The following is a 14782-nucleotide window of genomic DNA, read 5'->3' on the forward strand; positions in this document are numbered from 1 at the left end:
CCAAGTTGGAACTACGAAAGAATTCGCAGCGAAGAATCCGCTGGGTTGACTCGGATTCCGCTCAAACAGGAAGAAGAGCAGCGCGCGAGGGTATCTATTAATAGTCGGTGTGGTGTCCAAGTGGCACTACTCGCGCCGCTTCTCTGGCAACTGCACTGGTGTCCCCAACCCGTGAGATACGTTTCCTGGCTCTCACCAAAGTCAAGTTCAAGTTTAGCGGGGCGCCGAGAGTGCGGCCAGAATGAGTTCACTACACTCATTCATGTACTACAGCCCCATCCACAGCCACAGCCACATCCACATCCACGTCGTGCTACCAACGAAATCTTCGTACCATTGTACACTTGCCAAAAAGCAAGGCGGCCAAAAAGCACTCGTTCTACGCGTCACGCAGCAATTCATTTCGCCTCTGCTTTCGCCTTCGCTGGCTGCTCTATTTGCTTAAGTGTTTCTTTTCCCATTTCCTTTCCTTTCAATATCTCTGTCATATTATTTGCTTAATCGCTGTCTTACTTATTTTTGTTTTTAGCAGCCGAAACAGAAGTAGCGATATCATATATATCATATAAATGTATCTGATATGGATACAAATTACACAAGTAAGGTGCAGTTCACTTACTCACGTGACTGGTGACTGCTGTGCTATATGGTGTACCATTGTACAGCAATAGACATAAGTGTAAGTGTGGCACTTTTCTTGCACTGAAAACAAACACTTTTCATGTCCGCACTAATTTCCCACGAAAGCCTTTGCAACTACATAGTTGGAATTATCTTATTTGCATAGAAAAGAAGCATTATTATTAATATATGGGCATTATTATTATATATTCTACACAACGTGAGTGAAATGAGTTCTAAGCTCAGTACGGACTTGGCATTTATTGGATTGCATTTCAAATGCAGTGCAAATCTGTTGCACTTCAATGGGACTGACTGACTCATAATTTCAGTGACGTTGCGGGTTATTCTCATCTGTGATCCCACAAGTGGTCTCAATAATGTGCAATTAACTACAAGGTATTTATATTTGCTATTTTGGCTGCTTTCAAATACAATCTATAAATAGTTATATTGGTGAATTACCCCTCAAGAGATTATACTTTTCATACAACTTGCTATTTTCCTGGTAAAAGCGATCCCATTGTTCTGACAACCGATTGCATTAAGCTGATTTTTCCCAACGGCAGTCCACTGACCCCATGCATTGAAACACGTTTGAGCTCCAACTAATCGAGAGAATCTCACTTCCAGCTGCATTATGCATACTAAATCAAATTTCCAGGTCGGGCGACGTCGCCGATGATCGACTGCTTCACCTGAACTCCGTAATTTCCCACAGCAATTTCACGATTTTAATTACACGTGCCATCTATATGTGTATATATGAGGTCGAAAATGTTGAGTAGCGAAACAAAAACGATTTCCGAGGCGCCCACGAATCATTTATGACGTTTACGGATCACTCAATTATTTTGGAAACAGTTTGACTTGATATCATTTACTGATAAAATGATGTCCCTTGTTACTCATAAGAATAAAGATTATGTATCTAAATGGCACACTGACTGCTTTTAATGCATTAGTTTCTTCAAAATAATTTAGATTTATGGCTTATACTAAACCATAAACCATATCTTACTCAATTCACATTAATTTTCGTTGAACACGATGTGGGGATATTAAATAAAAATTTCCTTTGGCCAACACACGATGTTATCTTTTTAGCAGGACAGTAAAATATTTACAAGGCATAAAGACTTCATTTTCAGCCTTCACAAGCCTAATTATTTTACGATTGTGCTAAAATATTGAAATTGATCTTAAACTCACCTACGAGTATTGTAGATAAACGTCCAGTCAAAGGGGCTTCGCTATTCTGGTAATCATTATTCTCGAAGGATATTTGAGGATATCGCTGGATAACACCAATCTGGGGATCTCCTGGTCGCTGTGGCTCCCACTCGCTGTGAGTATTGAACGGATACTGAACTCATGGCAGATCCATCGCTCTCTTCACACTTCACTTAAAGTGCCAAAAACTCTAGTAGTTTCGACTCACACTCGCACAGACACATGTCACCAACTGGCAGGCAGCTATACTCGTATTAAATGAACATATATATTAAGCAAATATGTGTGCTAATAAACAATGTATCAAAAGAACGGCGAGCTGCGATCTGCGATCTGCTATCTCCGAACTGGGTGAACCTGCGAATGAAGCCCGAGCTGTTTGCCCAACCAATTTAGCGCTTGTTGCAAAATGAAAGCCGTTTTTCAAACTGAAGTCGCGCGCGCCACTCGATCCGGATTGAGATACGTCGCTCGGTCCGGATTGGATACGCCACTCGGATCCGCCCGATTCTTGGATGCTCGTCATGTCACGAAGCTCGGATATCGTAGTAACGAGCACGGAAACTTTTAACTCGGCACGCTGCGCATGCTCAATTGATTTGCAGCTCCGTGGCTTATTTTGGCCAAATTGAGTGGCCAGCTGATTTCACGTCCTAACTTAACTGGTTCGCCAGTTGGCTTTCCTCGCCATCATGTGATGCATTAATTAAACAATAATTACTAATTGACAGTAATTAATAATGCTGGCAAAAACAAAAGGCCAAAAGCGTGACACGTTTTTTCGGCAAACTCCTCGAAAGACCGATTGTTCGATGACGTAGGCAAAAGTAGTTCCCAAGCCTTTTAAAAAGATACCTATGACATAAGATATTTAAGGAATATAATATTCATTTAAAGTGGAATTTCTACTCATTACGGAAGATTGCAAAAGTCCTCTAAATTCTTGTATTCCCTAATAACTGCCGATTTGAATATAAAAGGAACGTTAATTTCCGAATTCAAATCTCAATTAGAGTATAAAGGCTTTAGTTCTTATTGATAGATAGTTAGTGATGAAGTAAAGTTATAATCGTGGTTTTAGTTTGAAATGCTGCAAAGACTTTCTTCAAATATAACCATTTTTATAAAATAAAATGCATATTCCATTGATAAGACATTTAAGTTAAATGTTTTTATACATCAAAAAGGAAACATTGTGCGGATATCAAATGGTACTCTTAAATCGATTCAGTTAAGCAACTTATTAATTAAATGTTAACTTTTAAACGTGTGGGAAATAAACTAGAAATTCTTCTTCAACTCATCCAAAACTTTCTGAACACCCCAATATCTATGCTCAGCGATGACAAATTTCCCGTGATTTCTTAATTTTCTACCTATGCTATGCGATCAATCAACGAATGTGTGCTAATTTCTTGTGACGATTATTTTGCAAAGTCGTCTCCGCGCTAATATCCGATGTAAATAAACCTATGAAAATCGCAAAGATCTATTCCTTTGCGCTTAACCTTGTTATTGAACTCCCGCCCGGATTTTCGCAGCTTCCAACTAAGTGATACCTTTTAAACAAACGCCACAACAAAACAGGTGACAATCAAATTTTGTCTACAAAAGAGAAGAGGGATAATATTTGCTGCTAATTCGATTTATTGTGCTTTGTGTTTATTTGCATTGGGAATCCGTGGAGCTGATACTGTTTACTTTGGCAATTTCCCAGTCATTATGGACACCCTTATATGGGCTATAATGTGATGTGCCAACAGGAAAATTTCACAGATTCCACTGGCTATATGTTCATGCTGGCGGTTGTTCCTCTCCAAATCCCGGGTGAGGCGGCGGAAGATCCTTATACCGCTTACTTACGTACTCACTGCTTATCATCTTATCAAAGAATTCGTTAGCTTTCACATAGTTTGGATTCCGAATGAATCTCTTCTGTCGACCTCGCGCTTTTGGCAATTTTCGGAGCTCTTCGCTACTGCTAGTTGGCTTAAGGCCTATATCTTTCTGATCCTTAATCATCCTGTTAGGTGATTCTCCTGCTGCCATGGGATCCACCAGCTTCATATATAATGGATCGGGCTCGTTTCCAAGTGGGTTTGCAGTTTCAGAAGACTCTGAGGTTCTAAGCGCCATTAAAATGAAAATAGCCAAAAGGAAACTAGACATGTTTCGTTACAGGCAGACACAGATTGGATATTATTGAAAAAAAGAAAATAAACAGCGATAATGATCTGTGACTTATTGGAAATTAGACGGCTTATGGCAAATGGGGCGATAAATTCGAAGAAACACTGAGAACATTTTTATATTCATCGAGAGAGAGAGTGCGTGAGCTTTTTATTATCAATTACTTTATATACACTAATCATTATTATTTTTTCAAATGTCTAGCAGACATTCGTAATCAGGATCGGATCCATTTTAAATAGAATTTTCTCGACTAACAGTAAAATCAAAAAGTATAAAAAAATACCAAACGTTTTTAAACGTTGCTTTGCAGCTTGTGGGCGTTATAGTGGGCATGGTCAAATTGGTTTTGACTAATTGATAAAAACTTGCAGGAACAAAAACTAGTTGATTATCTATCACGGCATCTCACATGCATCATCCATTTTTTTAGTTGTAGAATTGAAATTTTGAATAGATGTTGTGTCATAACTGCACAATGATGCGGATGTTGCTTTTGAGTCCCCGGAAATATAGTATTTTTTTACTGAAGGTATTATCGTACCGGTCAAGTACGGTCACACTGCCAAGCGCAGATTTGAGGATTTTTATATTTGGCCAATAAATGGACTAAAAACGCAACCAAACAGGGACTTAAGCTGAATTACCTGTTGGAAGCCACAATGCCACCCACGATCAACAATTCGGCGGTAAACAGTGCCGCCGAAAAGCGACCCCAGCGGCAAACGGAGCGCAAGTAAGTGAACAGATCCCCAAACAGACGCCAGATACTCAGACTAATGTGCAACCTTGCAGATCCGAGATCATCTGCCGCGTGAAGTATGGAAACAACCTGCCGGACATACCCTTCGATCTGAAGTTTCTGCAGTACCCCTTCGACAGCCACCGCTTCGTGCAGTACAACCCAACGTCCCTAGAGCGTAACTTCAAGTATGACGTGCTGACGGAACATGATTTGGGTGTCACGGTGGACCTGATTAACCGGGAGCTCTACCAGGCCGATTCCATGACGCTACTGGACCCCGCCGATGAAAAACTGCTGGAGGAGGAGACCCTGACGCCCACAGACTCTGTGCGTTCGCGCCAGCACTCGAGGACGGTGTCATGGTTGCGCAAATCCGAGTACATCTCCACCGAGCAGACGCGCTTCCAGCCCCAGAACCTGGAGAACATCGAGGCCAAGGTCGGTTATAACGTCAAGAAGTCGCTTCGGGAGGAGACTCTCTACCTGGACCGCGAAGCCCAGATCAAGGCCATCGAGAAGACCTTCAGCGACACAAAGAGCGAAATTACCAAGCACTATTCCAAGCCCAATGTGGTGCCAGTGGAGGTACTGCCTATCTTCCCCGACTTCACCAACTGGAAGTTCCCGTGCGCCCAGGTCATATTTGACAGTGATCCGGCTCCTGCGGGCAAGAACGTGCCCGCCCAGCTGGAGGAGATGTCGCAGGCCATGATTCGTGGTGTGATGGACGAGAGCGGCGAACAGTTTGTCGCCTACTTCCTGCCCACAGAGCAGACGCTGGAGAAACGCCGTACAGACTTCATCAATGGCGAGCTGTACAAGGAGGAGGAGGAGTACGAGTACAAGATCGCTCGAGAATACAACTGGAACGTGAAGACCAAAGCTTCCAAGGGCTACGAAGAAAACTACTTCTTCGTGATGCGGCAGGACGGCATCTACTACAACGAGCTGGAAACCCGTGTGCGCCTTAACAAGCGTCGCGTTAAGGTTGGCCAGCAACCCAACAACACCAAGCTGGTAAATATATTTTTGTACATTCATCTATGGCGATCTTTAACTTGTAATATTTCTTCCAGGTTGTCAAGCATCGTCCGTTGGACAGCATGGAGCATCGTATGCAGCGCTATCGCGAGCGCCAGCTAGAAGTTCCTGGCGAGGAGGAGGAGATTGTGGAGGAAGTGAGGGAAGAGGAGCAAATGCAAATCATAGGCGAGACGGAGAAGGCGAGTGAGGACGCAGCTGGTGGCGCACAGGCAGCATCTGGAGCGGACTCACCCGCCCAGGTAGCCCGCGATCGACAGTCCCGTTCTCGGAGTCGAACTCACAGCGGGTCCAGTTCAGGATCGGGATCTGGCTCCGGCTCTCGGGCCAGCAGCCGCTCAAAGTCTGGTTCTCGGTCTGGTAGCGGCTCCAGATCACGCACGAATTCGCCGGCAGGATCCCAGAAGTCCGGATCCAGATCGAGATCGGTATCGCGTTCCCGATCCCGTTCAAAGTCCGGCTCTCGGTCTCGTTCTCGGTCGCGATCCAAGTCCGGTTCCCGATCCCGTTCGGGCTCCAGATCTGGCTCTGGATCGCGATCGCCCAGCCGGTCTCGCAGTGGCTCGCCCTCGGGTTCAGGATCCAGTTCTGGAAGCGGCTCAGACGAATGAATAATTATAAAAAATGGCGTTCATAATAAATAAGTTTATAATCAACCAAGTACATTTGAGAACTGAATTAACTTGATTTAATATTATATTCGCCTCAATTCAGAGCTCATGTTCGTTGCCCAGAATAGTTTTAAATAAAAACGGCAGTTAAACATAATTTCTATTAGATGTTGATGTATTGCAACCAAGTCGGGTCCTTGCCGATTTACACTTGGCTGCACCATCTCATCACTAAACTGTCTGAGAAAACAACTAAGAACCAAATAATATCCTCACAAAAAGGTCTAATTAAGAGGTTTTTCTTAGGGAGTGCTTAGGAATTGATTAGATCGCCTTTGGTGAAGTGCGAACAATGTAAAATGATATAAAAGGGTATAAATTAAGTGGATATATGCATCTTCGTTCCAACTACGTGGCGTCCATCAAAAAGCGCTGGAAGACCTCGCCATCGGAACTGGGTAGCTCCGTTTGTTGTGGCGAGTAGATTCTCAAGTTCTGGAGTTGCTGCAGCGGAGAGCCGTTCCCGCTGAAGTGTACGACCGCAACCGGCTGTAGGGATATGAGCTGTCCCTCCTCCCGCGGCTCCACACCACAGATGCCCAGCTTCTGGCACTGCTCAACGACAATGTCGTCGATTGACTGCGAAAGCAGTGCCTCCTGCTCCGGATCCGCAATCGAGCTGCTGTTGATGGCAGCTATTTCGGCGCTCGCTGGTGAAGGCTGGGTGGGTGAGTCGTTGCCCTCCAGGAATGCCTTGATCAGCTGCTCCGGTGTCTGGGCCTCCTCGGTGGGACATCGATGGGTCCTTTGGCTGACCTTGTACCTGAACGTCTTCTGGCAGAGCTCGCACTTGTAGGGCATCACTCCCGTGTGGATGCGTGTGTGGACAAGGAAGGAGACTCGCTGCCGGAAACACTTGCCTGTGAACGAAATACGAAAAAGTTAGAGATAGAGTGACTCGGAAAAGAAGGTATTCCTCTCCTCCATTTAAAGCAGATAAGGCAAATCTATACTCACCGCAGACTTCGCACTTGAAGGGCTTTTCGCCGCTGTGGATCCTCTGGTGGTTATGCAGCGTAGACAGTTCCTTAAAGGCGCGTCCACAAACCCCGCAGACATGGGGCTTTACCTCGCTGTGGTAGAGCAAATGCTTGTGGTACGACTGCTGGAAGGTGAAGGTCCGGGCGCAGATCTCGCACGTGTACGGCATCTCGCCGGTGTGGAGCCGCTTGTGCTTCTTCAGAAAGTACTTGGTGGTGAAGGACTTGCTGCACACGTCGCACTCCCATAGCTTCGGTGTGGCCGTGCCCGACTCCGGCGAGCTGGGGGACTGCTGGAGCATGCTCAGCGCACCACTCAGCGCGTATGGCTGGGATGCGGTGCACGTGGAGTTGTTTCCGTTGCCAAGGGCTCCAGGCTCTGTGTGTCGAATGCGATCGCAAATGCTCAGCTTGGGCGAGGCACTAACTGCACTGGTGGTGGGAGCGGGTGTGGGACTGGGATTGGGATTGGAGCAGGGCACGCCCATCATGTGCACTACTTTCAGGTGGATGCGAAGGGAGCCCTTCATGCGGAACGTCTTGGAGCAGAGATGGCACTTGTAGGGCTCCTGATCCTGTATGAAGCAATAATCGGAATTTCACTTATAATTATCCATTCATCATATGTCCTTATGCCCCAATATTCCATTATATTACCGTCTGTCCCTCAGTCTTAAAGCTATGAAATTTATGCACAGAAATCTTGTTTCATTCACTATATCATCACAAAGTTACGGTTATAAACTGATCAAAAACAAATGTATATCTATCATATATTTACATAGTCATAGGAACAGTTGGAAAATTTATGGAAAATAATGGGAACGATATATGTACATATCTAACGATGTACATACATATGTATGTACATCAGTTGTTTTTAAAATATAAGAGTGTATAGCTTTCTTTTTTGTTGATGTTCATTTTAATTACGTCAAACTTTTGTTGAAGATACAATGTAAATGTTTGACCTTTTTAGGAATGATTTTTTTCGATGCCAGTGAGCAATAAAAACAGATTCTATGCAATATCGATATAAGAATATGCTAAAGTGCTCAATCTAACAGCATTACGAAACTCCTATATAGATAATAGCACTTAATATATGTATGTATGTATGTACATAGCTAATAGTTACCGGCTCCTTCTGTTGAGGCTCCTTTTGCTTGGGCTCTCCCTCCGCATTTTCGTGGACTAAGCGGACGTGCATGTCCCTCAGCTCGGTATTCCGGAAACTGAACTCGCAAATGTCGCAGTGGGCGGGCGGAGTGGGCGGCACAGGCGGTGGGGGTGGGACAGCGGGCTTGGACCTGGTTCGCTTGGCCCTCCGTTTGGGCTGAGCTGCGGCATGAAAGCCGCGGGACGAGGCGGCCTGGCCATTCGCTGGACTCTCGTTTCCCTCCTGAGCCATCAGACTGGTGTGCGAGAACAGGTGGATGGTGAGCTTGTCCAGCCCCAGGAAGAGCTCCTTGCAGTTGGCAAAGGGACAGGCCAGTGGGCCGTTGGCCGCCTTGATCAGCCTCTGCTGCAGTGCGTCAATACTGCCGAAACTGGGCACCGCGCAGAGCGGACACAGCACCGAGGTGGAACACATTTCGAAAGCGCGCTCGATCGAATCTTATGCAAATGCTTCACCTCCTATTGGGATAATCCTCCTGTTTGGTCGGCGATCATCTATTCAGGAGCAGTCCATTCCCAGACTGCCTAGTCTTTTTGCTTTCAGAATTTTCTAAAAATACCAGCAAGTGAAGATTTTTGAAAACTTTTGGGCCCAGCAATCTGAGTTCTCTCGGCACCGATGCCAGCTAACGAAATAATGAAAAATAATGAAATGCCCGGCGCGGATCGACGAATCGCCAAGAAGACTTTCGGGAACACTCGTAGCACCGAAAACCCATCTCTCGAACAAGGCGGTCTCTTCTCTCCCTGTCTCTGGGTAGCTCATTTCGAAATATAGCTCTGAGCACGGCTATATACTATATGTAGAATTATTTCTGGCCGATATATGTTGCACTGGCGGCCATATAGCCTTCGTTCTAGTCTTTGTAACGCACGATGCGCAGGGGCAATCCGCTGAGATGGCCACATGCGATTTGCGGGACTTATCTGGCTATCTATCATTATGGCCAGATTGGTTCTATAATTGGCTTTTCAGCCAATATCCAATTGGAAAATGGGTTACTGCAATTGTAGCTCCATTTTTTTAAGCACTCCATTACGAGTAAACTCACTAAAATCTACTCTTATTGGAGATTTCTTTCTATTTTAGTTTCGTTCCAGTAAAGATAATTAATTTCATTTTCGCAAATAAGAACTGAGAAAGTATTAATATAATATATATTTTTATTAGGAAAATACGAAGCTTAAGAATATTTAAGATTTAATAGCATATCCGCCTAAATCTTTATGCAGTAATGAACTTGCTTGAGATCTGATCAAAAGATGTCAGCTAATATATTTTGTGTAGTACCTTGGTAGAGTATTTGCTAGTCAGCTATCTGAACAAGCGGTCGCCTAGACACACATGTCTGTATGTGCACCGAGCTATACCCCCACTGAAGAATCGCTGTGAGCTATTTTTATGGCCGCAATGCTCTCTTGTTTTGACCCGCTTGGGCAACGCATTTTATTCGCTGTTTCGTTTAGATGGTCAATTTGTAAACACTGCGATGCCAACACGTGAAGACACGAGCATACGGGTTGAGATCATCGGATATCGAACGGAATGATAAATAAATATATTTTCGATTATTATTTTTTCTTCGGCAAGGGCAACTCAAGCGATATGATGCTCAGGCCGGAGTGGGAGGTTGTGGAGGAGGTGTCGTCCTTGAGGGAGCTCATGTCGGAGACGGAGGACCGGGCACTAGCCCCGTCGCAGGAGAACTTCTTGCCCTTGACATTGAGGTAGGAGGCGGTGTCCTGGCCCTGCGAGGACTTGGCGGAGGAGCTGCTGTTCCAGGACAAGCGGCTGCACGTGCGCTTCAGGTGCATCGGCAACTTGATTCCCTTTCGCAGGAGGATTCCAATTATATCCGTGCCGCTCTCGTCGCTGTTCGCCAGATCGGTGATCATGTTCAGCGCCTTGGTGTTACGCGCCTCCAGCTCCTGTAGAGTCAGATCCCGCTCGAACTGCGCCAGGTACTCCTCGCTAAAGGGTCGCGCCTTGATCTCCCGCAACTGCGTCCGGATCTCTCGATTGGCCCTGTCCAGCTTCATTCGCTGGTCATCCAGTTCGCGCTCGATCTTCTCCAGAACTGCGGAGTGCTCCGCCCGACTAGCCTTCGCCTTCTCTATTTTGGAAATCAGGTCATCCTCCTCCGCTCGCTGGGCTGCGTGCTTCTGCTGGTAGTGCTGTGCCTTGCACCTGAGAATCTTCAGTTTTTCCAGCTCGCGGCAGTAGGCCGCCTCAAGTTCCTTCAGCTCCAGTTCGGCCCGCTCGCGATCTGGAATTTAAAGGTATTATATATAGTATATATATAAATAGATACAGAAAGACGGACAGATGGATAGATGAACGGACGAACATGGCCAGATCGACTCAGATAGTGATCTTGATCAAGAATTTCTAGTCTTTAAGGGCCGGAAACCTTAACTTTACCTATTGAATATCTTCACCAGTCACGGAAATTCGACGTTTTAGTTAAAAGTAGTTAAAAAGTGTTATTGAACATCAAAATTGGAGCAATGTGGCTAATATGAATGGGTACTAGTAACCCTTTGAATGGTTGAAATTGAATGGTATTTATTACTCACCCTTCGAGTTTTCGTCCACAGATCGGAATGTTTTGCGGTAGTTATCGTTCGATTTGTCGAACTGGCGCAGTGTGTTCTCCAGGGCGACCACTTCCTTCTCAGCCTTGAGAACCTTCTTGTTGAGGGCGTCGCCCTCGTCGGCCAGCATCTGGCGCTCCTGGGCGCTCACCACCTTCAGCTGAGTGCTGGTCATGATGGAGCCGTCTTCGTTTTTGCCGAGCAATTGGGCGGTAAGTTCAAAGCGCGCCTTCATCGCCTCAATCTGCTTCTTCCGCTCCCCGAGGTCAGCTCGCAGGGTGCTGAGCTCCTCGTTAAGATGCTTCTTCTTGAGCAGGAGCACGTCCTCTTGGCTGCGAAGCTCGACGGTGCGGTCTTTGATGGCGCGACGGAAGGCGAGGCGGTGCTGCTCTAGGTCGTAGGTGCCCTGCTCGCAGCCCCCGATGCCAACCTCCAGGTCGCTGCAGCGCATCTTGACCATGTTGAGGTCGACTATGAGCTCGGAATTCTCGTAGCGAATCTGGCGCAGTCTCTTGACGGTGCCCTCGCAGTAGACCTGGGCCTCCTTGATCTTGAACCTGACCATTTCGAGCTCCTTCTCGTCGGCGTTGTACTGGACGACCAGGTTGTTCATGTTGTAGTTTAGCTTCTTGTTCTGCGCCTCCGTGGTGGCTATGAGGCGTTGCAACTTCTCAAACTCCTGCTCCAGGGTGTTAAGCCGGGCCATGTTAGTGGCCTCCACCTCGGGGTCATCTGCCAGACCCTTGATCTCGGCGAGACGCCGCTCCGCCTCCAAGCACTTAAAGGACAGGCTGTAGTGGATCTCCGTCTGCCGCTTCAGTTCGTGATTGACCTGCTGCTGATTGCGCTTGATGGCTGCCAGGTTGGAGTTGAGCGAGTCGTTCTGCACCTTCAGGACCTTCTCCTCGTCCTGCAGCTCGATGACCTGCCTCTGGGTGCGGTACAGCATCTCGTTGACCTTCTCCTGCTCCTTGTCCAGGTTTCGCAGAGCCGTCTCCTCCGCCTGCATCATCTCCTCCAGAATATGCAGCCGCTGCTCCGCATTGAGGGCCTTGTTCTGTACAGACTTCAGCCGAGCGTTAACCTTCTCCATCACCGAGGCGAAGTTCTCCAACTCCTTGGCCTTCTCATCGCGCTTTTTCATCTGACTGCGGTTTTCCATGCGCTGTAGGTGCACCCGGTTCGATAGGTTCTCCAGTTCCCGACGCAGTCCGTCGATCTCGCGCTCCTTCAGTAATGTGGCATCAATCAGGATCTGGATTTGGTTTTTCATGTCGGAGCTTTCCTCGTTGAGGGACTCGATCGTGAGCTCCACCTGGCGGTTGTTTTCGATGACCTCGGTTAGCTGGTTATCGTACTCCTTGTAGGTCTGAGCCGTCTGCTGGGCTTTCTGGGCGAGCTCCGCACACTCTATCTCGCTGCGCTGAATGTCGTGCTCTCGCTGGGTCATCTGGTTCACGGCGCTCTTCCACGTCTCCACCATCTGGCGGCGTTCCGCGTGGGCAGACCTGTACAGACAAGCGGTCCGCTCCAGATTCTTCTCCAGCGTCATTTGCTCGTCATAGAGGAGCACCACCTGCTTGCGCCGCTTGTCGATGTCCGCCTGCAAAAGCTGGCGCTTGATGTTCAGCTCCCGTGCCTTCTGCTGGTCATCCAGGTAGTACTTTTCGATTAGCTGGTAGCCCTTGTTTCCGTCTTCCATGGCCTCTGTCCACTCAACCAAGGTAGTCTTGGCCGACTTGATGCGGGAAGTCAGCTCATCGATCTCGCGCTTGCTCTGGCAAATCTTTCCTGGTCATGGGACAAACAAAAAGGAAATTGCACATGTATCATCAAATGATATATAATAGCTGGTTAGTTAGTAGACTTGGCATTACATAACTCTAGTGCGCATAATAACCAGCAAATTGGTTTAGTTTCCCATTTTGATTTCACTTACGCTCAGTGACTTTGACGTACTCAGTGTACTCCTCCAGCTCCTTGTTATTCTTCCGCAGATCCTCCTTGATCTTGTTGCGCTCCAAGATCACAAGCTGGACGTTGTGCGCCTCCTTGATAACATCATCCTTCAGGGAGCTGTACAGTGTCTAGGCGGTACGAAGAAATGACTGCCAGATCGAGCATATAGCCACATATATAGCATACCAGATTCTGCTGAATAGTGCCCTCAATGTTGCGCGTGTGTCGCTCCACTGCCCTCTCGCGCTCGTCCAGCGAGTTCATGTGCTGCTGCAGCTCCAGCTTCAGCGCCCGCAGAGCAGTCAGTTCCTTTAGGATGGCCAGGTTCTCGGCACTCGCCATTGGAATGTCCGAGTCCACCGCCCAGCCGACGGAAACCATCGCTTCCAGCTTGTAGTCGTTCAGCGAGGCATTCTTCATGTCGTCGGTGCGATTCATCGTGTTAGAGATTAGCCTCTCAGCTAGGCCGAACTAAATAGGAAAACTTCACAATTGCCACTGATGTTAAAGTGTAAAAACAACTCAGGGCACCCTAAGTCTTCATTTCCGTCTAAGTGACAACCAGAAAAGACCAGCTACCAATAACAACGTCGATTGAACGGCGTAACCATTCTGAAAATATCAATATCTGAATGCTTCTTTAGCACGAAAGTCATGGTAACTAAATAAATACGTTTGTTTATGAAAATATTACATGGCTTTGCAAAAGAAAATAAAACAAGCTGAATTTTTTATGCAATATAAAACATATGCAGCTACATGGGAAACCCGTTGAAAAATGAGAAAATAACTTTTTTCAGAAGTTAGGATGCCATACTCGCAATCGAGCTCCTTGACTTTTAGACACGCGTTTCTAAGATATTGGTATTGCGATGGAGATACAGATATGCAAGTATGCAAGGCAACTGCTTCTGAGATTGCGCACTAACAAAATTTTAATTTATTAAATTGAACAATCGAATTAACAACGATGCAAGAGCAAATATCGCGTTGAAAGAAGCTATATACAATTTCCACTTTATGGAGACCATCTATCCTTCAGATCAATTTCCACAAGAAACGTCGGTCATTAATTTTCATAACTTTCCAAAGGGTTGAAAAATTGGACCATCAAAAACTTGATGAGAATATTAATTTTATTAATATTAAGTTTGAATCATGGTAACCATCTCTCAATAACTTTACCCTATACTGCGCTGTTCAAAAAATTTACAACATCTGTCATTTTAAACTTTGCAACTTACCAGCATTATATCTACCTCCAAACAAATGAAGTTCACTGCTAAAGCTGATGAACTCATATTAACTTATTTGAAACAACACAAACTAAAAAAGATTTCTCAAAGCATTGTTAAACAACACTCCCCCCCTTAAATAATTTATTTATGTGGTCGAAAACGCACCCTTTCACTTATTTCACAAGTTTTAAGAAACTTATTCTAGCTGCATATGGGCAAACAGACGGAAGGACATGACATAATCCATTTGCTTATCAAGAATGTGGAACTTGAGATTCCGAAGTTGATACGGACAGACTAAACATTCTCGTCCAATGATAATTGATCAAT

General features: G+C 45.9%; 4 protein-coding genes across 4 annotated transcripts; 1 reads left to right on the forward strand and 3 right to left on the reverse strand.

Moving 5' to 3' along the window:
- Positions 1-3486: 3486 nt before the first annotated feature.
- LOC6726730 lies at positions 3487-4060 on the reverse strand. The gene has a single exon (XM_002102105.4). It carries the CDS (start codon positions 4021-4023, stop codon positions 3649-3651), a length of 375 nt encoding a protein of 124 aa, XP_002102141.2. The 5' UTR covers positions 4024-4060; the 3' UTR covers positions 3487-3648.
- A 504-nt stretch (positions 4061-4564) lies between these two features.
- Positions 4565-6490, forward strand: LOC6726731 (RNA polymerase II-associated factor 1 homolog). Its single transcript, XM_002102106.4, has 3 exons — positions 4565-4780; positions 4840-5806; positions 5866-6490. Exons 1-3 carry the CDS (start codon positions 4707-4709, stop codon positions 6439-6441), a joined length of 1617 nt encoding a protein of 538 aa, XP_002102142.1. The 5' UTR covers positions 4565-4706; the 3' UTR covers positions 6442-6490.
- Positions 6491-6734: 244 nt separating this feature from the next.
- LOC6726732 (zinc finger protein 628) lies at positions 6735-9383 on the reverse strand. Its single transcript, XM_002102107.4, has 3 exons — positions 8620-9383; positions 7459-8056; positions 6735-7361 (listed from the first exon to the last, which is right to left on the reverse strand). The coding sequence occupies exons 1-3, from the start codon at positions 9073-9075 to the stop codon at positions 6850-6852; spliced, it is 1566 nt and encodes a 521-aa protein (XP_002102143.1). The 5' UTR covers positions 9076-9383; the 3' UTR covers positions 6735-6849.
- Positions 9384-9806: 423 nt separating this feature from the next.
- Positions 9807-13744, reverse strand: LOC6726733 (coiled-coil domain-containing protein 39). The gene is made up of 4 exons (XM_002102108.4): positions 13401-13744; positions 13195-13342; positions 11238-13046; positions 9807-10927 (listed from the first exon to the last, which is right to left on the reverse strand). Exons 1-4 carry the CDS (start codon positions 13650-13652, stop codon positions 10233-10235), a joined length of 2904 nt encoding a protein of 967 aa, XP_002102144.1. The 5' UTR covers positions 13653-13744; the 3' UTR covers positions 9807-10232.
- Positions 13745-14782: the final 1038 nt, after the last annotated feature.

Source organism: Drosophila simulans, chromosome 3R, assembly GCF_016746395.2.
Source record: "Drosophila simulans strain w501 chromosome 3R, Prin_Dsim_3.1, whole genome shotgun sequence".
Classification (NCBI taxonomy): domain Eukaryota; kingdom Metazoa; phylum Arthropoda; class Insecta; order Diptera; family Drosophilidae; genus Drosophila; species Drosophila simulans.

Excerpts from the sequence above, each read along its gene's own strand:
- LOC6726730 (XM_002102105.4), bottom strand. The coding sequence starts at position 4,023 with ATGTCTAGTTTCCTTTTGGCTATTTTCATTTTAATGGCGCTTAGAACC.
- LOC6726731 (XM_002102106.4), top strand. The coding sequence starts at position 4,707 with ATGCCACCCACGATCAACAATTCGGCGGTAAACAGTGCCGCCGAAAAG. Across the intron at positions 4,781-4,839 it reads CAGCGGCAAACGGAGCGCAA|ATCCGAGATCATCTGCCGCG; the intron begins GTAAGTGAACAG and ends GCAACCTTGCAG. Across the intron at positions 5,807-5,865 it reads AACCCAACAACACCAAGCTG|GTTGTCAAGCATCGTCCGTT; the intron begins GTAAATATATTT and ends TATTTCTTCCAG.
- LOC6726732 (XM_002102107.4), bottom strand. The coding sequence starts at position 9,075 with ATGTGTTCCACCTCGGTGCTGTGTCCGCTCTGCGCGGTGCCCAGTTTC. Across the intron at positions 8,057-8,619 it reads AGCCTCAACAGAAGGAGCCG|GATCAGGAGCCCTACAAGTG; the intron begins GTAACTATTAGC and ends TGCTTCATACAG. Across the intron at positions 7,362-7,458 it reads CTTCAAGTGCGAAGTCTGCG|GCAAGTGTTTCCGGCAGCGA; the intron begins GTGAGTATAGAT and ends TTTCGTTCACAG.
- LOC6726733 (XM_002102108.4), bottom strand. The coding sequence starts at position 13,652 with ATGAATCGCACCGACGACATGAAGAATGCCTCGCTGAACGACTACAAG. Across the intron at positions 13,343-13,400 it reads GCACTATTCAGCAGAATCTG|ACACTGTACAGCTCCCTGAA; the intron begins GTATGCTATATA and ends CGTACCGCCTAG. Across the intron at positions 13,047-13,194 it reads GTACGTCAAAGTCACTGAGC|GAAAGATTTGCCAGAGCAAG; the intron begins GTAAGTGAAATC and ends TCCCATGACCAG.